Below are 23093 nucleotides of genomic sequence, written 5' to 3'. Positions count from 1 at the left end.
CACCCTACCTATAATACATCTTGGGTACAGTTGATTCAAATAGGGGCAAGTAATCACCTGCTATAAAATTAGATAGTAAAGAGGTAGGAGGAAAGACATTCTGTAGTGAGTAACTTTTGTGTATTTCTTCTTTCCTAAAAGTAATACTAACCCCCTTTCTCCTCTTCTTTTGTTTTTTTTACCTTGTGATCTAGGGACTGGTATAAACGTAATTTTACCATCACATTACTCATGGGCCAAGTTGCATTAAGGAGACTTTGGAAAAAGCTTGGACGAAAATCAGAAAGTTAAAGCCCCTTTTTGTGATCTGCAAATCTAATTATTCCATCAAGGACTCTAGAGCTTGAAGAACACTGTGCGTTGGAGGCTGATGGAATAAAAAAAGGAGCTACTGCCTTGACAGCATATTTGGTTTACATTCTGTTCACCTACGTTATCGAGGTGCAGCGTTAACCTTGTCTGGCACAGAATATTTGTGATACCTCCTTAAATTGTGCTGAGAGGGTAAAATTATTTTGAGATGCAAACAACACCAGTGGCATGTCTTGCTTGAATCTGTTAAATGGATAATTCTGAACAACATGTGAGCATTTTGTGAACTATTCAAGTCCCTCAGAAGAGCCATCAAAGGAAGGACGCCCCACAGCAACAAAGGACGCAGGTCACAGTATGTCTAAGCAAGAAACATCATCAAAGTTGATTCATTTGAGAAGCTAAAACAAAATAAGTTATTGATTGACACTACAGCAAACACTTTTTCGAAGAAAAGTTGCTAAAGCAAAATTAACCAAAACAGGATCTGCCCGTACACTACAGAGTAACACAGTAGCACCATTGTTCGTGGTCCAGGATGCAACATCTGCATCCTGTTAAAAGGTTTGTTAACTTTTCAGCAATTCAAAGTGTGCTAGCATAAAAATAAAATATTAAAGTGTCTTGATGAGGGTGATTATAGAGGTGTGGAGAGGTACTGGGGCAGGCAAGGAGGGGTGCATGTGTGTCATCTACAGTCCGCTTCTCCCAATCACTGTAAAATGGCTTTATTTGCTTTTCCACATCCTGCAGGGTCTGGTTTATGCTGCAAGTCAGTTTCCAGTCCTCAAATAAAAGCTGTGCCTGGAACATAAATGTATCTTAACTTACAAGTACTAGGTTCCAGTACAAGTAAGATCGCAATTTGACCTCTTAGCGTACTGCAAAGATGTATGTAACTTGCAGGCCGCACATGTGAATGAGCATAGAACCTACTTATCTTTACTCTCTCCAAGGTTGACACAGAAGTTCTGTGGATATTTTAACACGTTCCACCATTCTACTCTCTAATAATAGAAGAAAGATCATCAGTACTGTTACTTTTGTTTTACAAGGACAGAAAAGAAGTAAAATGCATTGAAATTTATCATAAGTCTCAAAAAGAGATCTCTCTGCCAAAAGAGGGCTGATGAGCACATACAGGTATAGAGAACTTGGGGCACGGTTCCCATTTACCTGTATAAATATTGAAATTTAAGGATGCGCTCTCGGGTGGTGGAGTACACATTGGAAATTTGGTATTCTTCTTTATTTGAATGATATGAAAGATATGTTGCCATGGTTGCCCCTCCCCCCTTAGCTAAACATAGCATAAACAAATTAAACTTATATTTAAGAGGTCAAAGAGTTCTCTGCTGTAGCTCTTTAATGAGCTGCCAGGCCATAATGATTCTTATCACCCTTTGCTTTCCTTTGCAGCAGCCACATGTCAAAGGTTTTGTGTGTGTGTGGTTTGATGGAAGTGGGTGTTGTGTGTGCCAAACGCTTGGATTGTTGGCACATAACAGATGTAGGCCCGCTAGAACTAGGCACAAATCAGTGAGGTGCGTACTGGTACTCTCCTATGACACAGAGAAGTCCCAATAGTCAAATAGACAAAAGAAGAAGTAACAGTTATGGGAAAGCCTATAGTGTAAGAACATGTAAAGCACTTTTCACAAATATTCAACATCATGGGGGCCATATTGCAGTATGATTTAGAAACACGAGCTGTGAACAACAGTGGAATACATTGCAGCCTCATACTAGGTACCCAACTACAAACACCTGGAGTGCTGGGATAATGACAAACATAGAGGTATACAATGAAAGACAACAACATTCAGAAAGCGTGATGGTCATAATTTTACAGATCTCTTGAAAAAAGGGCATTTTTAGAGGTTCCAGACAAGGTATTGAACCGAAGCTACTGGGTTGTTAATGCTTACTTGAGGTTTATGTTCGGTGGCGTGTAAAGTCAATGTCATGCATGTGCCAGCTTGACCATCAGAAATGTGACTCCTTGTAGACCACTTTAAATCTTATAAGCATTGTGTCATTCTTAAACCACAAAGTGGGGGGAGTGTCCTCCAGTTGTTGACAATCTTCTGAGTTGTAGCACTACTTGATCCTGAACAAACTAATATTTCTAAAAATGGGCAGTTATTTGCGATTGCTGAGCAGATTCCAGCATTCTATGCATATTCTTTGAATACTTAACATATTTAGAAAGTTTACAAGCATTCTTAGTTTCTTTGGTACACATTAAACCAGTATGTCTACCTGATTAACCAACAGATATGTGCTACATATTTTTTAAGGTTAGCTGCAACAAAACCACCATGCTTTATTCTATAGTTACCATTTCTCAGACCCCAGTAAACCCATCCCTCAAGAATCACTGTCATTGCATTTAAACTGTGGCACTGGCGATTGCAATAAAACACACAAGTAGAAATATGTGCAAGTTTATAAATATTTGCCTTAGTCTTCTGACTTGTATAATTCCAGTGATTCCCTGTTAATTTTGAATATACTAGCTCATTAGACATTATGATCAGGATGATGGAATGTGTCCTTGGGTGTACACAATATTATAGAGGCAGTTTTCCGATTCTCCTGTGGATTGTTGATAAATAGTGAAAAATGATCTTCTATGTACAAGTGGCAGTCATCAACTAAAAATGTGGCAAAGATGGTCATTTTGCATTAATATGTGCTTTCCCACCACTCCATAGACCTTTTTTTTTAAAGCTCCATAAACAATGTAGGTATGCCCTGCAGAGTCATTCCATGCTGGGAACAAAGATGCGTGATCTCTGCCCCCGAAGAGGAGGAGGTTCCGTGACGCTGTCATCGGTGCCTGAGTGCCTCATAACCAGCAAAGGCTTCCTGCTGCGCGGGGGCCTGAGCCAGCCAGCGTGATCTCTGTCCCCGAGGAGGAGGAGGGGCCGTGACTGTCAAGAATTCCTGTCATACAAGGGAAACACGCCCTTATGTAAACAGGAGAGCTGTTACATAACTCAAGGGAAACACGCCCTTATGTAAACAGGAGAGCTGTTACATAACTCAAGGGAAACACGCCCTTATGTAAACAGGAGAGCTGTTACATAACTCAAGGAAAACACGCCCTATAAAGGGAGGAACCGGGAGGTACAAGGCTGTCGGATATTGTGTTTACACCGACGTACCTGCTTCGTGAAGAGCAGTGTTCCGGAGTGGTGCTCCAGTAAGGCAAGAACGGAGGTAGGTCGAGTCGTTACTCCCTGGGCCGTGTCTTGCCCCATCGTCACCTGTGAAGGACCCGGAAGCTCTACCGGTCAACCATTGAGCTTCGCTTTTTGACTCGGCTGAGTCCAAGCGCAGTGGCGCTTTTGCTGGTTGGAGTCGTAACTCCCAGCCCGACCAGAGACACAGGGACTGCCAGCTGTAACGCACACCAGGAGGTGTTTGCCGCGTTACAGACTCGGAAGTCCACAGGATCGATCGAGCGGCTGCTCTCGGTTCAGTCTTCTTGCTTGTGATCGGGGTATCGGTGACGCATCACCAGGAGGTGACTCCGCGTCCCGGTGCAGTCTGAGGAAGAGGTTGAGCGGCTGCTCCCTTCAGGTAGAGACCCCGGCTGGGTGTTTCCCTGACTCCTCGATTCTCCCCAACACTCTTCGTGCCCCTCACAGCCTACCGATTGGCATTGTCGGCCATTTCATTTCTGCCCTCTGTTGGCATACGCCGGGATCGGCGTATATGCAGAGGACGGTTAGGACCATCCGTGCTGTGGGCTGGTAACGTACTTAGCCTGGAGGATTCCAGTGACTATAACTTTTGTTTGTTCTTTGTATTTTATTTGCCTTCATTAAAAGAACTAACCCTTCACAAGTGGTTGCGTCCTCATTGTCGTGTCTGTTAAACGATCCTGAGACGTTCAGGGCGTTACAAAATATCCGACCTTAATAACACTAACTGTCTCCCGGTCGATAACAGACATGGCAACACTTGATGATGTGCTGGCTGCTTTAGCGGCCATGCAAGTTGAAGTGGCTGCCTCTAGGCAAGTAACAGCCGATGTAAAAGCCAGACTGGATGCTATCCAATTGGACCCGCTCACGCCCAGCACCTCCCTCACGAACCAGACCCCTGCGGTAGTAGTGGAAATGCCGGTAGCCATCCCCTTGGCAACACCAGAGAGGTACAGTGGGGATCCTAACACAGTGCAGGTATTCCTCACACAAGTGGCGCTACATTTATCGTGCAAACCAAAGGCGTTCCCCACGAGTCAGGCTCGTGTGGCTTTCCTTATATCCTATTTGGCTGGAAACGCGGCACAATGGGCCGTACCTCTGGTGAGCAGGGACGACCCCCTCTTATGTGATTGGGGTGCTTTTCGCGAGGAATTCCTGAAGGTATTCGACAGAAGGGCTGACTCGTACACGGCGGACCGTGAAATGCTTGAGTTGAGACAGGGATCCAACGACCTGGTGCAGTATCTCAACGCGTTCCGAAGGCTGGTTGCGGAAACCAAGTGGCCTGTTGCTAAACAGACGGCGCTCTTCCATCAAGGGCTGTGCGATGAGCTCAAGGACGCCGTGGCTCATATTGACCCTCAACCCAAGACATGTGAGGGCCTTATCAACCTGGTATTACGGCTGGAACATAGGCTAAGTGAAAGAAAGGGGGATCATGGGAGAAAAGGAAAATACCTTCCATCCTATGTGACGGTGGGAAGTCCTGAAACTTCCACCGCATCCAAGGGAGAACCCATGGACATCAGCGCAATACGAGCGAGCCTCACAGCCACGGAGAAAGAGTCACGCCGTAAACAAGGATTGTGCCTATATTGTGGCAAAAAAGGCCACTACGTACGTGAATGCCCTGCCAAACCGAAGACGTCACGTTATCGGGCCAACCGGTCGGTAACAGCCGTGGTGGACATACCGGCGGAAAACTAGAGGACTCCAAGACCAGAGAAGGGGCATCTCGGAGTCACTCATCCATCCCTTCACTTTCCAACTCGGTCACTAAGGGACAACGACACCTGTTTATCACGGTGCACGTGGGAGTGCATGACCAGTGGATACCCGTTGTGGCCATGGTGGATTCAGGGGCCACTGGCATGTTTATGGACCACAACGAGGCATGCAGGCTAGGGCTAGTGCTTCTTCCCAAAGCTGTACCCGAAGACGTCTATGCTGTAGACGGAAGGCGATTGGTGACGGGGCCCATCGGGCAGCACACGGGGGTCCTTCCGATGAGATATGGGTGGAACCATTTGGAACAAATCGATTTTAACATCATCCGAGCGCCCCAATATGGCGTCATATTGGGATTGCCGTGGCTACAGAAACACAACCCCTTTGTGGATTGGCCAACACATCGCATCGAAATGACGTCACCGTATTGCATCCTGCATTGTGGAATAAGAACGGAATCCCTTGACGCAGATGAGAGCGGGAGTCAGACGGTGGCTACAGCGGCAGAAAAAGATGTGGCTCTCCCCCAGGCTTATCACAGTTTTGAGGATGTATTTGATGAGGTGAAGGCGGAAGTGCTACCACCACATAGACAGTTTGACTGCCAGATCGACCTGGTGCCAGGGGCCAGCGTTCCCAGCGGCAGGCTGTATGCCCTGACGGAGCCTGAAAACGTGCATCTCCGGGGGTACCTGGATAAACTCCTCAAGCTAGGATTCATCCGCCCGTCCAAGTCTCCGGCCGCCTCGCCACTCTTCTTCATCCCGAAGGCTAATGGGGAGCTGAGAGCCTGTGTGGACTTTAGGGCATTGAATGCGATAACCATAAAAAATCGGTACCCCTTGCCTCTCATCAGTGTACTTCTGGAACAGGTCAAGAAAGCTCGTATCTACACCAAGTTGGATTTGAAAGGGGCATACCATCTGGTGCGCATGAGGGACGGAGACGAGTGGAAGACCGCCTTTAAGACCAGGTTCGGCCTTTTTGAGTACCTCGTCATGCCGTTCGGTCTGTGCAACGCCCCGGCAGCCTTTCAGTACTTTTTGAATGAGGTATTCAGAGAGGAGTTGGATATCTACGTGGTCGTATATATCGACGATATCCTCATCTATTCGTCCAGTGTGGAGGAGCACGTACACCACGTCAAAGCTGTGCTCCAAAAGCTGAGGGAAAACATGCTGTTTTGTAAACTCAGCAAGTGTGACTTCCACGTCACATCCGTGGAATTCCTCGGAGTGATGCTGAGTCCAGAGGGACAGGAGATGGCAGAACGAAAGATCAAGGCAGTGAAAGAATGGCCGGTGCCCCAAAGCGTGAAGGACGTCCAAAGTTTCATTGGCTTCGCCAACTTTTACAGGCGGTTCATAGATGGATTTTCAGGAGTGGTGGCCCCAATCACACAGCTACTGAGGAAGTCCAAGGAGTTTGTCTGGTCCCCTGAAGCGAACAAAGCCTTTGAGGCCCTGAAAAGCGCCTTTGGTAAGGCGCCGGTGTTGGCTCACCCCGATCCGGATCTCCCCTACGTGGTGGAAGCGGACGCGTCGGATGTGGCGCTGGGGGCTATCTTGTCCCAACGCAACCACGACACAGGGGTGCTTCATCCCGTTGCGTACATGTCCCGCAAACTCAACGACGCCGAACGCAACTACCATATTGCGGAGAAGGAGCTTCTCGCAATCAAGGACGCCTTCACCGAATGGAGGCATTGGTTGATGGGGGCAAGACATGTGGTATCGGTGTACACGGACCATCGGAACCTACAGTTCATGACGGCCACTAGACACCTTTCTCCCAGGCAGCTGCGGTGGATGATCTTCTTTGCGGGGTTCAACTTCCGCATCACATATCGGCCAGGGACGGAAAACCGGAAGGCGGACGCCCTGTCCCGTCAATCTGCAGTTAAGGAACCATTGCCTGCAACCGAGCGTTCCATCATTTCCCTGAGGATGGTATTGGGGGTTATCCAACCGGATACTTTCCTGAGGGGAATAAAGAGAGGGATCAGGTCATTCGCATGGCGGAGGTGGCTCCTCAGTCACAGAGAATGGCAGCTGAAGGACGGGATACCCCTGAAGGGCAGGTGCCTATTGATACCCACGCCTAGGCTAAGGAAACAAGCATTCATCTGGTGCCATGACTCTCCATGCGCAGGTCATTTGGGCTTTGAAAAAACGGTGGCTAGCATGGGACGGCATTTCTGGTGGCCAACCATGAGAGTGGATGTCAGGAGGTGGGGACAGGAGTGTCCTACGTGTGCTACCATGAAGGCCGACCATGGCCGAACCCAAGGGCACTTACATCCACTTCCGACCCCGGATAGACCATGGGATAGCATATCACTGGACTTCGTGGTGGGCCTACCAGTAGACCAGGGGATGACGGCAATACTGGTGGTGGTGGATTACTTGACGAAAATGGGGCACTTCATCCCCTGCAAGAGAGTCCCTACGGCCGGGGAATTGGCGTCACTACTCCTAAAGAATGTGGTACGACTGCATGGATTACCTGGGGTGATCGTGTCGGACCGGGGGTCGCAGTTTACTGCGCAATTCTGGAAGACTTGGTGCACTGCGCTGCATGTTAAGACCGCCCTGTCCACCAGCTACCACCCTCAAACGGACGGCCAAACCGAGCGCCTGAACCAAACGCTCAAACAGTATCTGCGATGTTTTGTGGACCAGGGCAGGGAAGAATGGGTCGACTTGCTATGGGTTGCAGAGATAGCCTATAACAACGCCACTCACAGCTCCACACAGTCATCTCCGTTCTATAGCAACTATGGCCAACATCCCAGGTTCTTGCCATTTCTACATCCGTTCAGAGAGGACAGGATTCCCGCCACAGCGGACAGGGTGGCACACATAAAAGACACGTTGATGCGCTCAAGGGCTGTCCTAATAGAGGCCAAGAGAAGATACAAGGCTGCGGCAGATAGGAAGAGAAGGCCCGGGCCACTGTACCGCACTGGAGACTACGTCTGGATATCCACAAGAAACATGAGGTTTCGAAAGAACAGTGTGTTCCATCCCAAGTACATGGGCCCCTATCGAATTACCAAGTGTATGGGTCCCGTGAACGTGAAGGTGTGCTTGCCCCAGTCATTGCGGATACACCCTGTCTTTCATGTATCATTGCTCAAACCAGCACCCTCCAAGCCGTCTGGGACACCTAGGCCGGTATGCGTGGAGTCGGAGGTGGAGTATGAAGTGTCGGGCATACGGGCGTCCAAATGGCGCAGGGGGAAGCTGTGGTACCTGGTTGCGTGGAAAGGCTATGGCCCGGAGGAGCATTCATGGGAACCGGCTGAAGGGGTTCATGCTCCGCGCTTGGTCTCCTTGTTCCATCGGCGTTTTCCTGCCAGCGCTGGACCCGTGGGGAGCCGCTGAGAGGGAGGATGTACTGTCAAGAATTCCTGTCATACAAGGGAAACACGCCCTTATGTAAACAGGAGAGCTGTTACATAACTCAAGGGAAACACGCCCTTATGTAAACAGGAGAGCTGTTACATAACTCAAGGGAAACACGCCCTTATGTAAACAGGAGAGCTGTTACATAACTCAAGGAAAACACGCCCTATAAAGGGAGGAACCGGGAGGTACAAGGCTGTCGGATATTGTGTTTACACCGACGTACCTGCTTCGTGAAGAGCAGTGTTCCGGAGTGGTGCTCCAGTAAGGCAAGAACGGAGGTAGGTCGAGTCGTTACTCCCTGGGCCGTGTCTTGCCCCATCGTCACCTGTGAAGGACCCGGAAGCTCTACCGGTCAACCATTGAGCTTCGCTTTTTGACTCGGCTGAGTCCAAGCGCAGTGGCGCTTTTGCTGGTTGGAGTCGTAACTCCCAGCCCGACCAGAGACACAGGGACTGCCAGCTGTAACGCACACCAGGTGGTGTTTGCCGCGTTACAGACTCGGAAGTCCACAGGATCGATCGAGCGGCTGCTCTCGGTTCAGTCTTCTTGCTTGTGATCGGGGTATCGGTGACGCATCACCAGGAGGTGACTCCGCGTCCCGGTGCAGTCTGAGGAAGAGGTTGAGCGGCTGCTCCCTTCAGGTAGAGACCCCGGCTGGGTGTTTCCCTGACTCCTCGATTCTCCCCAACACTCTTCGTGCCCCTCACAGCCTACCGATTGGCATTGTCGGCCATTTCATTTCTGCCCTCTGTTGGCATACGCCGGGATCGGCGTATATGCAGAGGACGGTTAGGACCATCCGTGCTGTGGGCTGGTAACGTACTTAGCCTGGAGGATTCCAGTGACTATAACTTTTGTTTGTTCTTTGTATTTTATTTGCCTTCATTAAAAGAACTAACCCTTCACAAGTGGTTGCGTCCTCATTGTCGTGTCTGTTAAACGATCCTGAGACGTTCAGGGCGTTACAGTGACGCTGTCAATGGCACTGGAGCGCCTCATAACCAGCAGAGGCTTCCCGCTGTGTGAGACAGGCGCAGGCACGCCTGGGCCAAAACGGGCCTGTCTTAACCTGTCATAGTCTGGAAGAAGCTGGGCTGGGCCATCCCACTGAGATCTTACTTCTGACATTCTGAGAATGGCTAAGAGCCCTTAAGTTCACTCCCATTATTAAAGGTACTTTGCTTTAGCTTTTCTTCTTCACTTTGTGTATAACTGTCAGGAGGCTTGAGATTTACTATTGTTCCCTATACCTTGTTTGCATTAATGCAACCTTTGAGCATGGGCAAAAAGAAGGGATCTTCTGGCGCTTTAACTGCGCCACCACCGCCTCCTACTCACTCTACTATTGACAATTATTTGACCCGGGCTGTGGACATGGTCACAAATGAAATAAAGCTGGCAGAGCTGCGCCTCTCTCTCACACCTGAGGAGCTTGCCCTAGTTGGACCTCTGCACCAGCCTAATATTCAAAGTCCAACTGAGCCCCCCTCAGTCCTCCCCATCCCCCCCCCCCCCCCCCCCCCCCGTTGAGTTCACCTTGTGCATTGGTCTTAATTCCATCTGCTGGTCTACTTGGTCATGCCCATCCAGGGGAGAGCGGCCTATCTATTAATGGTATGACGGTTTGCCCGGGGGTTGTGTCTTCAGTAAAAGGAATGGGAGTTGAGTACATTGCCTTTGAGCGCTGCTCTACTGGCTTGGTGGATGGCGATTACCACTGTGAGACTGATACAGAGAGTGGTCCAAAACCTAAGCGCAGGAAGAAACATTGTAAAATTACTAAAAATAAATATCCTGGTGCAAAACACAATATGGCCCCCTGAAAAAAGCCTTGTAATGAGGATGCGCTCGTGCCAGCATCTGCTGCTGTTGAGAATATCTGGGATCAACATAGTTGTAGGTTAGGCGATCTATTGGATGTTAAACTGCCCCCCATTATCGACCGCCTGGTTCAATTGGAAGCCAAACTAGTAGAGCTACCCATATCTAGGTCACATACCTGCTCCCAGGAAACTCAATGCACTTCCATTCCCACTTTAAATCATCCTCCCAATTATAGGGATGGAGGGGTCATCGATAACCAAGCTTTTGTTTCTGATATCAGTCCAGCTTCTATTAGCACAACTAGGAGCAATGAGGTGCATCCCATTAGGCACAAACAAGTTGTACAGCATCCAGACACGTGACCCCAGCCCGGATTTAAAAAAAAAAAACATTTGTATTGGCATTTGAAACACATTTGAACGATCAATCAGTATTACAGTGGATCACTCAGTGGGAATTATCAACAATGAGTTAAATATCTTCAATAGTGGTACAGTTTGCGTAATAGCACACAAGCATCTAGCATCTCCAGGTATTCAGAAACACAGTATTAGCGGCAATACATAGCTGGTCCCGTCCATCCATCCCAATCATTCGCTATCATCTGATTCCTGCTCTATCGGGGGAGGTTCACAAATGTCGCCCCGAAATGGATTCCATTTTGTCCATATACGCGTCCACTTTTGGGGGCAGCCCCGGTGAATATACACCGATTTCTGTTACCATCGTGTGGTCCATATCCCGGCACTACCGCTGATGTGTCGGGGATAGTCCGAGCCCCATAGTTGCGCTATGTTACGTTTAGCCAATGCTGTTCCGAGCGTTACCCAATCTTGGTCTCTATGATTCAAATCCGTGGGTTCCCAAATGTTAAGTAGCCATCGTTTTGGGTTAGTCAGAATCTTAATTCTGGTGACTTGTGACATTGTGCGTATGATGGCCTCCCAGAAGCGACTTATTTTCGGGCAGACCCAAATTGTGTGCAGGAAGGTGCCTTCGGCACCGCATTGTCGGAGACAGAGGAGTATCTGCCTTGCCTAATCTGTGTAGCAGGGTTCTTGTGTAGTATATGCGGTGGCAAATTTTAAATTGCAATAACCTTAGTGTGGAGGGTATTGCGACTTCCCATGGGGATGCCAAGGCCGTCCGCCAGTCGTCTTCGTGTAGGTCCCCAGGTCCACCTCCCATCTCTCCTTCAATGTCCCGGTTGGGTCTTTTTGGTTGTTTATTATTTTCTTATATGTGAAGGAAATGGCCTTTTTCTGGAGGTGATCAGTAAGGAGTCTATCCTCTGGTAAGTGTGTGGCTGGTGGAATCACTGCTAGAAGTGCATGTCGGATCTGCGCGTATCTAAAAGTTTCAGTTTGCGCTAATTTATAGGTGGCTTGTTGCTGAGTAAAGCGAACGACTTCGCCTTTCTTCCAAAGGTCCCCCACCCGGGAGATCCCTATTAAATCCCATTGCCGGAATCCCTTGGTGTTTCTTAGTCGTCCTAGTTTACGGGTGTCCCAAAGTGGTGTCATCTGCGTGATGTTGGCGTCCCAACCCATTGCTCGCTGCGCCGCATGCCAGATTTGTAGTGTATGGGCCGTGGGGCCTGTGTAATGTGATTTCTTAGGTCTAGTATAGAGTGCCCCCATTATTCCTTCTGAATCAAGGAGATGCCGGTCCATACGATACGCCGGATCTTCCTGTGGCACATGCAGCCATTGGTTTATGACGGTCAATTGCAATGCCCAGTAGTATGTTTGTATATGTGGGAGGGCAATTCCTCCATCATACCAGCCCTTCACCAGTTTTTTCATGGTGATACGGGCTGATCCACCATCCCAGAGGAGTTTAGTCACATCAGTGTTTATGAGCACGAAAAAGGATGGTGGGGGGGGGAATCTTAAAGGGGGTATTCTGTAGGATATATAAAAATCTGGATACCGCCATCATTTTGAAGAGGGCTGCCCTCCCCAGCAGTGTCAGTGGCAGCGAGTGCCAGTGTTTTACATCACGGCGGAATCGGGCTGGGGGCTTCATTAGATTTTCTTCGGTGAATTGCGAGACCTGAGGGGTGACATATATGCCAAGGTATTTAAAGCCTCGGTCCTCTACCTGGATTTCACAGTTTCGCTGCAGTTTGGGCGTAGGGCCGTGAAGTATATAGAGCACTGATTTAGACCAGTTTATAGTATATCCAGATGCTTTGCCATATGCCGCACAGCTGTCTAAGAGACAATTGATGGATTGTGACAGAGATGATAAATAAAGTAACACATCGTCTGCATACAACGTCATGCGATCCTCCCACCCCAGAGTCCACCCAGCCCGGATTTGCTTGCTTTGATTGACTTGACTCCCGCGTCTGCTCCTTACGTTATTGTTTTGGCGAATGTAACCAGTCTCACAGCTGGCAAGACGGAAACTACAAGGGGCCTTATGAACAAAAGCATACATTGGTTGAATACGAATGTGACTGGACACTGGGATATATCTAAGGAGATATTGTTGGCAAGACGTGTGGGGGGGTTGGAGGGTTGGGGAAAGGGTAAAAGGGCGATAATATTATGGTTAACTTCAGTAATCCGTTGGTCGTAACGGAAATTTTGTAACAATCTAGCACAGGTATGGTTAAAACTAGCACTAAGATACTGCCACTTGGTTTTTTCTATAGGCATTTCCCTACTTCACAACATAATTTTGAGGGGTTAGCTGCCCCAAAGAGTGCTTTTCACAGACTTTCTTCTCAACCGATAGTACCCTTGAATAATAGATTCACAGTTTTGTCTGAACTGGAGGACAATGATTGACATTTAAGCAAGGAGCATGAGTGCTTTGGCTCCCTGGAGGAGGGCAGAAAATCTCTCAGGTGTATTCCCGCTGTTCAATTGACCTCCAACTCAGTTCAGACCAATCCTCCAAAAGGTCTAGTAGCAACTGAACCTGAACCAATGTTACAAGGTGGTCTACACCATGCTTGTATTAAATTATTAAGCAGGAATGTTGCAGGTTTAGCCTCTAAAATCTTGATTTGGCAACTTTTTATCCTGTACTATGACATTGTTTTTATGCAGGAAACCTGGGATGAGAAAGATAGCTTTTGATGGTTTTACTTGTTTTAGTTTGCCAGCGGTACCGTCTCCAGTGGGAGGAGCCAAAGGGGGGCTTACAGCTTGGTTTAAAGTAAATATTAGTTGTTCGATCTCTTCCCCTTTTTTTTGGACCAGGGGGAGGCGCATGTCTTTTGCCTTAGCTGGAATGATAAATTTAAGATCCACATGGTTAATTTTTACAATAATAATTTCTCCTGTAAGGGTGATTGTAATTTCCAGGGCCTTTTCGCAGTAATTGATATGCTGATGGAAAAGGAGGCTCAGGCAGAATTCCCCCTTGATCTGTTGGTGGCAGGTGATTTTAATGCCAAATTAGGGTATCTACCATCTTTATCATCAAATTCCTTTTATCCCCTGACGTTGATTGCAATGTTATGGACACTAGGGGGGCGGGCTCTATTTCCTTTACTGGCTGAACGGGTTTTGGTCAATAGGATCGCTAACTCCATTGGTTGTGATATTCCAACCTTTATAGGGAGGGGGGCAGGGAGTACCATAGACTACGTTTTTACCTCCGGTAGTATGTCTTCAATCACTAAAAACAGTGAGGTCATTGCCCAGATTTATAGGGACCATAACCCGATTGCTGCGCAATTACTGACTCCATTTGTGAACTATAGGTCTAAGTTATCATCGCCTCTGGTTTTAATAATAAAGGATGCGGGGCGCAAATTGGTTTGGCGTACCATGAATTTGAACCACATCATGACCCAGGTAGCTTGTAATCGCACAGCTCTGGTGAATAGTTTTAATTTGGTAACTTGCAATCCGGCCCTTATTTGATCTCATTTCGCCAACCTCTTTTTGTGGATAAAGGAGAAGCTTTCCAGACCTATTACTCAGCCATGTCACCAAGCCAAATCATGGTTTGATAAAGAATGTAGGACAGCTAATGTATCCCTATGTAGGGCTCTAAAGCAATCTCCTAGAGACCAGAGTGCCATCATAGCTAGTAGAAAAAACTACCAGCAAGCAGTAAGGAGAAGGAAACAGACCATAAAGGAGGAGAAATGGGAATCTAGTGTTAGTGCCGGCCAACTAAAAGACTCACAGGCCTTTTGAAAAGCTGTGCGATCTGTTATATGTCCTCTATTATATCAAGAAGCAGTAACGGTCCACATCTCGGGTGAAATCTGGTTGGTGCATTATGCTGTATTCTTTTGACAGTGGGGCCGATGACATACTTCAGCCACTGGTCCCACTGGGTTTTAACCTGGAGTTTATCAAGGAAGAGGTTTTTAAAGCAATTGTTGATAGTAGTTGCAAGAAGGCTCCAGGATCGGATGGTGTCCTGCTTGATTTGTTTAGGGAGGACCCAGGGTTTTGGACTCCTGTTCTTACTTCTGTTTTTAACTCTGAGAGTAGCTTGGGCGTGGCCAGGTCGTGGTGCACATCTATAATAGTCCCCATTTTTAAACCAGCATTGGCACAGCCAATAGGTCTCGCTTTTGGGACATAATAAGTATTTAGTTCTGCAACACAATATCCTTGGTGCATCAACTGTTGCATGGCTAAACACTTATAAGGTCCCAAAGGTGAAACCTATTGGCTATTCCAATGTTTAACTCTCGGTGAATGAGAAAATACGCTGTTCCAAGAGCTTATGTCCCTCCTTCCGTCTGGAATGGCATCTTCTAATCACGAGGTGCTGGACAGACCCAAGTGGCTTTATGAAGCGCTGCGGCGGACATCATTGGTGCCTATAGGGGCATCCACTGAGAAACACAGACCGCAACCAGTAAGGTGCCTAATGCACAGCCTGCAGAGTTCAAAGGTCGCCAGCCAACGTCCCGCTACATAAGATTCACAGGTTTAAAGGCCATGTTGGTACTGCCTACACTCTTCATTAGTGGTGTTTTCTACCTTCTATCCGTGGTGCTTTGACCTTTAAGAGCAAGCACTGACACAAATGACACCAAGTGTGAGGGTCTGTGGAAGATGTCCGTGATATAAAGCACCAGCGAGATGTCACCAGCTCCCCCCCACTGCAGTATTACTTCTACCGTGCGCGTGAGGTGGCGCGAGGCATACGCTGGGACTCAGGCGCGTCCATCCAGAGTGGCATCTTTGACAGTCACTGCCCTGCACGTTTACCAGAGAACTGCAGGCATCCCTCTCAAGTAATGTAACTTGAAGAAAGCAGCATGGGCTCTGCAGAGTCAAGGAGAGCCAGAGCCTCGCGGCACCTGCTGCAAGCAGACAGACTCCCAACCTTCCTGGGCAAATTACCCGTGCGAAATGCCAAGCCCTCCATAGCTGTAACTGAAGCGTGCCATATGTCATGTGCGACTGCATCATCCACGCCTGGCAATTCATGTATTGTAGTATAACCAGATAACTAGTATCTGAAATCAAATAAATGCCTGAAGTCCGACAATATACACCTACTAATAACATTGTTACTCGTATGCCTTGCTCTATTTCACAATTATTGTTTGCGCAGCGAACATCCTCTTACAGTGACGATGCCTGGATAACATACAGCCCTGAGGTAACCAGGTGTACAGTACGTACCCGTCATGTCATCCGCGCGACAGCACGCCCTTGCGTGGGGCTAGGGAAAGGCACCTTCCGCTGGAGGTGCACTGCGACAGGCTCCTGGGTTCTGTGGGGGGAGCGCTCTCCTCTGGACGGGCGAGAGTCCTTTAGAAGTCCTGCGCCTCCGCAGTGTAGCGGTCTCCAGACGCCCAGCCGGCTGGGCTACGCTGTGGAGGCTGTGCGGGCCCACCCGGGCGCTGGTGTCCTCTGCGGGCGCCTTCCATGCAACAGTGGCAGCTATTTAAGGCAGGCACTGTGTTCCGGGAGGGAGGAGGGCGGCCCGTGCAGCGCCTTCTCACTGCTATATCTGACACCACCTTTGGAGAGGTAACAAAGGCACACTGTCAAGCGAAGAGGCCTGCACAGAATGCCCCTGTTCATTCTTCAGGGGCTGGGAGACATTTAGGCAGAGAAAGGCATTCCTCTTCTCTCCCGGGAGTCGTTGCTTTAGTCTGAATATGGTCAACTGGGAAAAGGCTGCAACTACCTTACAGCGGGCCACATCCAACCTTTTACAGATTAAAAAAAATAACATGATTTTTGTTTCTAACCTGAAGGTTCTGCCTAGCTTGCAAGACATGAAACAACAAGCGCAGCCGGGAAAGTGACCGCTCTGTGTTTAATTAGTCACAGCTGCCAGCTTGCGCGCCGCTGCTCGCTCCTGGCACCAAAACGCTATGGGAATGAACATTTCAAGAAGAGTTGGGACATGCACCCACCTCTGGCCATTTTCATGCTTTCATTGCTGAAAGACACACACAAAGGCCAATCAGATGTGTGGGAGCAGTCTGACCCACACAGAGAAGTTTGAAGTGATTACATGAAGCCTCCCATAGAGCAGTGCATGCGCGCTGTGCTAGGCTCGACCTAAAAAGGAAAGGTGCATGACGTTAAATGTTACCACCCACTATCACTCTTAGACTCCATAGCTAAAATTATTGGGAGGGTAGTCCTGGATCGTTTACTCGACTGGATCAATAAAAATAGAATACGCACACCAAGCCAATATGGGTTTAGAAAGGGGCTCAGGACTATTGAACAGTGCCTCAACCTACACCTTATTGTGGCTAAATATAAGTATGCAAACGGAGCTTCAACACATTTGGCGTTTATGGACCTGTCAATCGCTCTTGACTGTGTATCCAGAGCAAAGCGGTGGAATATCTTGGAGAGTATGGGTGTTGACGAGGGGCTGGTTTCATTTTTAAGACTTTTACATCATGACCTAACGGCAACAGTTAAATATGGTAGTGCTGGTGAATGTACAGAACCTTTCAGTATTAAGCAGGGGTGCGCCAAGGATGCGTGCTTGCACCAATCCTTTTTCTGTTCTACACGAATGATTTGGAAAAAACTCTGGCATCTGTTGGGACAGACATGCCGTGTGTGGAGAAAAAGCCCGTACCAGTAATCTGTTATGCTGATATTGCGGTGCTCTTGGCAAAGACGGCCAACAGCCTTAAGCGGCTTATTTTTAGCTATGTTAGTTTCATGAGAGACCTGGGCCTGGAGACTAACCTTAAGAAAACTTTCACCATGGCATGCGGGCCCAGAAACACGAAAATCCGTACTGTAAACATTGATGGTAAATCATTACCACAGTACTAACTAACTAGTAGTATCCAAATCTTCAGCCCGAGATTATTGCATTATTCAAATGATGCCAACTATTGCCCCCTACTTACTATATGTAAGTAATGTGTACGAGAGGACACTGTTGGCAAGGTTTAGGATAGGCTCCTTCCGATGGTTAATATGTGTTCGAGGCATGTGTGCTTTAGTTACACATGCTGTGCAAACTCCTACCATCTAGTGTTGGGTCCGAATGTTTGCACGTTGTTTTTCTTCGAAGAAGTCTTTCCTAGTCATGAAGGTGACTTTTCCTTTCAGTGATAGTGCGCATGGTCATCGACTCCATTGTTAGATTGTTTTTTTCCCGCCATCGGTTTGGGACATGTATTGCTGCTCTCCTGTTTGAAACCGTTCTTCCGGTTCCCCTCGTCATTCAGTTCTCTCTACCTTCGACGGTATTGTTTTGTGCACGTTTCCCACTTCTCTGCATATCGTTTTAGCAATGGAATAGATTTTTCGATCGGAAAGCTTTGTGGACAGACTTCAGGCCTAACCGTGACGGGTCAGCTCTCCGTCGATGGATCGGAAACCATTCAAATTCTGTCCTCGTTGCCATGCGAAGTATCCGCGCACTGACTCGCACGAAGTGTGCAACTTGTGCCTGTCTCCCGAGCACAAAGAAGAAGACTGCGATGCTTGCAGGTAGTTTCAATCAAAGAAAACTCTTCGCGATCGTGGGGCTCGACGTCGAGAGATGCAGCGTCAAAGCATCGAAGACACGCCGGACATCTTCGGCGAAGATTCCGGTCAAGAAGACATCAAGGCATCAGCGGCAGAGGGGGAAAAGCCTTCTCCGAACAAGGTTCCGACTCGGAGCTCAAGATAGACCTCGTTGCTGAAGAACTGCCGCAGGGACAAGGTGACGTGAGTACTGAAGACCCCTTGCCCCCTCAAACTACTCCAAAAAAGCACAAGGCTTCGGCACCACCTCTGCCTCCTGGCCAATGTTGGCACCGAGACGACGTTTCCAACGCCCAGTCTCCAGGCCCGGTTCCGAAATAGACAGACAGTCAAGCCTTTCTGCTCGGTACAGAGTCGACAAAAGTCCTCCTCAGAACCAAAGCCCTCCGGTTCCAAACACAAGTCTGGCTCAGAGTTAAATCCTTCATGCCGAAAGCCAAGCAGCCTTCGAAGCAGATACCTTCGCACCAAAGACGCCGGCACCGAAAACTTCAGCACCCAAACAGAAAGATGCCCTTTTGGATCCAAAACTAGACATTGTTCCATCAAAAACGCATCCCAAGCAAAAAAATATATATATATTAACCCTGAGACTGGCCATATTCACACCAAGCCGCCTCAGAAACATAAGCTTACTGATGAGGACACTTCATACACGATCCCTTTAAAAAGGAAATTTATTGCTACAAGTCCTTTTCATCCACAATCACCACTCCCTCCACCACCTCCTTCTCCACCAGCAAATCCTTTGCAAATCACGCCTCTGGATTCTCCACAATCTCACCATGATGATGATGCTGCTGAGGATGGGGGGGACACATCTCCCAATAGGTCCATGGACAGATTATACAATTGATCCCCCAGCAGATAATGATCCAGACCTTTACCCAGCCAAGCCATCTCCAGACGACAATGCATCCCACCAAGAACTCATTGCCAGGGCTGCACAATATCATGGGGTGGCACTGCACAAAGAATCACTAGAGGAAGATTTTTTGTTTGAAACTTTAGGATCCTCACACAGGTCATCACAAACACTTCCCATACTTAAAGGCATGATGAGACATGCTGATGAGATTTTTAAGGACCCAGTGAGAGCATACATCTTAGCTCCTAGGGTTGACAAAAAATAGACCCAGTATTTATCAAGGGCCAGTTGCCATTAGATTCCCTGGTAGGGTCTAATGCTCGTACGCAGGTGAATTCCCAAACATCAGGAGATGCTCCTCCGCCAGATAAGGAGTCTAAGTTAATAGATGCTTCTGGAAAGCGCATAGCGGCACAAGCTACAAATCAATGGCGCATTGCGAATACACAGGGTCTTTTAGCCAGGTATTACAGGGCACACTGGGATGAAATGGAGCAATTGCTTCAATATCTTCCAGAAGAGCATAAAGCTAAGAGCAGGACTTAGTAAATGAAAGTAAACTCATTTTAATTCCTCTATAAGATGTGCTCTAGAAGCTGCAGATACTGCGGCTAGAGAGGTTAATAGTAGCATCTTGGCCAGGAGACATGCTTGGTTAAGGATATCTGGGTTTAAGCCAGAGGTCCAACAATCCATCCTTAATACACCTTTTGATAAAGAACATATTTTTGGTCCTAACGTAGATCAAGCGTTCGACAAAATGAAAAAAGACAACGAATTGGCCAAGTCAATGGGAGCACTGCAGTCTCCAACAGAGGCTCATTTTGTCGCTCCTTTTACAGAGGAGGGTCCAAAACCCCCTCCCCAGACCAGAATACCTCAACCTATAAAGGTTAACAACCAGTCCTCTCCCTCCAGGGTAGGGGTAAGGGCAACACACCACGTAACTCCCCTTCCCCTAATAAACAGTGACTTGCCCACTCTTCCCCCCCCCCCGACTACAGCACACTTGTCGGGGGAAGACTTCAACAATTTCTCCCCATTTGGCAGTCTGTAACAACAGACTAATGGGTGATTGGAATTATCCAACATGGTTATTGCCTGGAGCTTACCAGCATTTCCCAAACATTCCACCTCGATCTCACAAATTGTCTCCAGAACACTTACAATTGCTAGAACAAGAGGTCCAATCTCTCTTACTAAAAGGAGCAATAGAGCAGGTCCCAATACAGTACCACGGCTCAGGGGTTTACTCTCTGTATTTTCTCATTCACAAAAAGAACGGTTCCCTAAGACCTATTCTGGATTTCGCAGAGTTAAACCTTTATATACTGTCAGAACACTAACACATGGTGACGCTTCAACAGGTACTTCCACTTTAACAAAGAGCAGATTTTATGTCTACTCTAGATTTAAAAGATGCATATTTTCATGTTCCAAATCATCCGGCTCATTGCAAATACCTCAGATTTGTGATAGCAGGCAAGTTTTACCAGTTCAAGGTGCTTCCCTTCGGAGTGACTACAGTGCCCAGAGTTTTTATCAAATGTCTGGCAGTAGTCACGGCTCATTTAAGAAGACAGCATATTTAGGTCTTTCCCTATTTAGACGACTGGCTTATCAAAGCCAGCACTTGCCAAACTGTCTGCAGCACACACAGATCACAATAGACCTACTTCATCAACTGGGCTTTACCATCAATGCACAAACCTCTCCCCTGCATCAATCACAGATGCAGTCTTACCTAGGAGCCAGTCTAGACACAGTCAAACTCGAGCCTCTCCCAATGTAGCCAGAATTCGCAATATTCAGGCTATGATTCTACAGTTTCAAATCAACCAAACTTTACCAACCAAAGTGTTCATGCAACTGCTGGGAATGATGGCGTCTTGCATCGCAGTTGTACCCCATGCAAGGCTTCACATGCGCCCCTTACAATAGTGCTTAGCACGTCGGTAGAATCATTCGCAGGGTCAATTAACCAATCTAGTGTTAGTAGACAGCCGTATCCATCACACTCTGCAGTGGTGGAACCCGCAAAACTTATCAAGAGGACGGAATTTATCGACCCTATTCCACAGATTGTGCTCACAGCAGATGCATCTCTAACAGGTTGGAGGGGCTCATCTCCAAGATTACATAATACAAGGCCTGTGGAGCAACAAGCATAAAAGCCTCCACATCAACTATCTGGAGCTTTTAGCAGTTTTTCTAGCACTCAAAGCTTTTCAAACTCACCTCATAGGCAAAACTGTCCTAGTCCGAACAGACAACATGACAGCAATGTATTATGTGCAGAAACAGGGTGGGGCACACACTCTCCAACTGTCAACACTCGCTCAAGCCATTTGGAAATGGGCAATCCCTCACAAGATTTATCTTCTGACAGAACACCTCACAGGAGTAAACAATCAAATTGCTGACCTTTTCAGCAGAAGGACACAGCAAATTCATGAATGGGAACTTAATCCCCAAGTTCTCCTTCCAACAATGGGCATTTCCACAGATAGACTTGTTTGCCACAACCGAAACCGCATAATGCCCAAGCTTCGGCTCCAGGTTCCCACACCCACTATCAAAGGGCAATGCCCTATGGATGAACTGGTCAGGGATATTTGCCTATGCTTTTCCGCCTCTCCAGCGCATTCCGTGCGTGGTTGAGCAACTCAGGCAAATATCCCTCACACTCATTCTAGTAGATCCCACATGGGCCCGTCAACCATGGTACACCACTCTGTTGGAGCTGTCACTAGTTCCACATCAAAAGCTGCACCTCATCTCCAGTCTCCTCACACAGAACCATGGAGAAATCAGACATCCAAATCCCAAAGAACTGAACTTAGCGATCTGGCTCCTGAAGTCATAGAGTTTGGTTATTTAAATTTACCAACAGGCTGTATGAATATTCTAAAGGAAGCAAGAAGGCCTACAACCAGAGCTTGCTATGAAGCAAAATGGAAAAGATTTGTTGTATACTGCAATAACAACAAAATCAATCCTTTAGAGGCTTCTATAAAAAATGTTATCTGTTACCTGTTACAGTTACACCAAACTGGACTAGCTTACACATCTATTCGCTTGCAGCGGTAGCTGCGTATATACCGAATAGGCAACATCTGTCACTAGTCAGAGTTCCATTAATCAAAGCTTTAATGGAGGGATTGAAAAGAGTATTACCACCAAGGATTCCTCCTGCCCCAGTATGAAATCTCAACATTGTTCTCACAAGGCTCATGGGTCCACCTTTTCAACCATTGCACAAGTGCCGTTTGCAATTTCTCTCATGGAAGGCTGCTTTCCTCATTGCCATCACATCACAGAGGAGAGTAGGTGAGCTACAGGCATTAACCTTAGCAAAACCCTTCTTTCAGCTACACAAAGACAGGGTAGTTCTACACACCAACGCTAAATTCCTTCCCAAAGTAGTTTCTGCTTTTCATATAAACCAATCGGTTGAGTTACCAGTCTTTTTTCCTCAACCAGATTCTGTAGCAGAATGCCCTCTTCACCCGCTTGACGTTAAAAGAGCTTTACTGTACTGCATGGATAGGACAAAAGACTTTCGCAAAACAAAAAAACGGTTTGTTGCATTTGCTCCACCTCACAAAGGCAATCCTATCTCTAAATCTGGTATTGCAAGATGGATTGTGAAATGCATTTAAACATGCTATGCTAAAGCTAAAAGGACTTTAACCATACCACTTACAGTGCATTCCACTCGCAAAATAGGGGCTTTTGTGGCCTTTTTAGGTAATATTCCTCTAGCTGACATATGTAAGGC

General features: G+C 47.5%; 2 protein-coding genes across 2 annotated transcripts in view; one reads left to right on the top strand and one right to left on the bottom strand.

Annotated features, from left to right (window-relative positions):
* COA8 (cytochrome c oxidase assembly factor 8) overlaps positions 1–2851 on the top strand; it is a 118703-nt gene extending 115852 nt beyond the window's left edge. The window contains exon 5 of the mRNA XM_085626294.1: positions 195–2851. Within this exon, the coding sequence (XP_085482420.1) occupies positions 195–291 (97 nt within the window). The 3' untranslated portion in view covers positions 292–2851. The remainder of the gene's footprint in view (positions 1–194) is intronic.
* Positions 1–23093, bottom strand: part of BAG5 (BAG cochaperone 5) — a 331752-nt gene that overhangs the window by 144681 nt on the left and 163978 nt on the right. The gene's annotated exons all lie outside the window — the stretch shown is intronic.

The sequence above is a fragment of the Triturus cristatus genome, chromosome 9 (assembly GCF_964204655.1).
Source record: "Triturus cristatus chromosome 9, aTriCri1.1, whole genome shotgun sequence".
In the NCBI taxonomy this organism is placed as follows: domain Eukaryota; kingdom Metazoa; phylum Chordata; class Amphibia; order Caudata; family Salamandridae; genus Triturus; species Triturus cristatus.
This window is presented reverse-complemented; position numbering and strand designations above follow the sequence as displayed.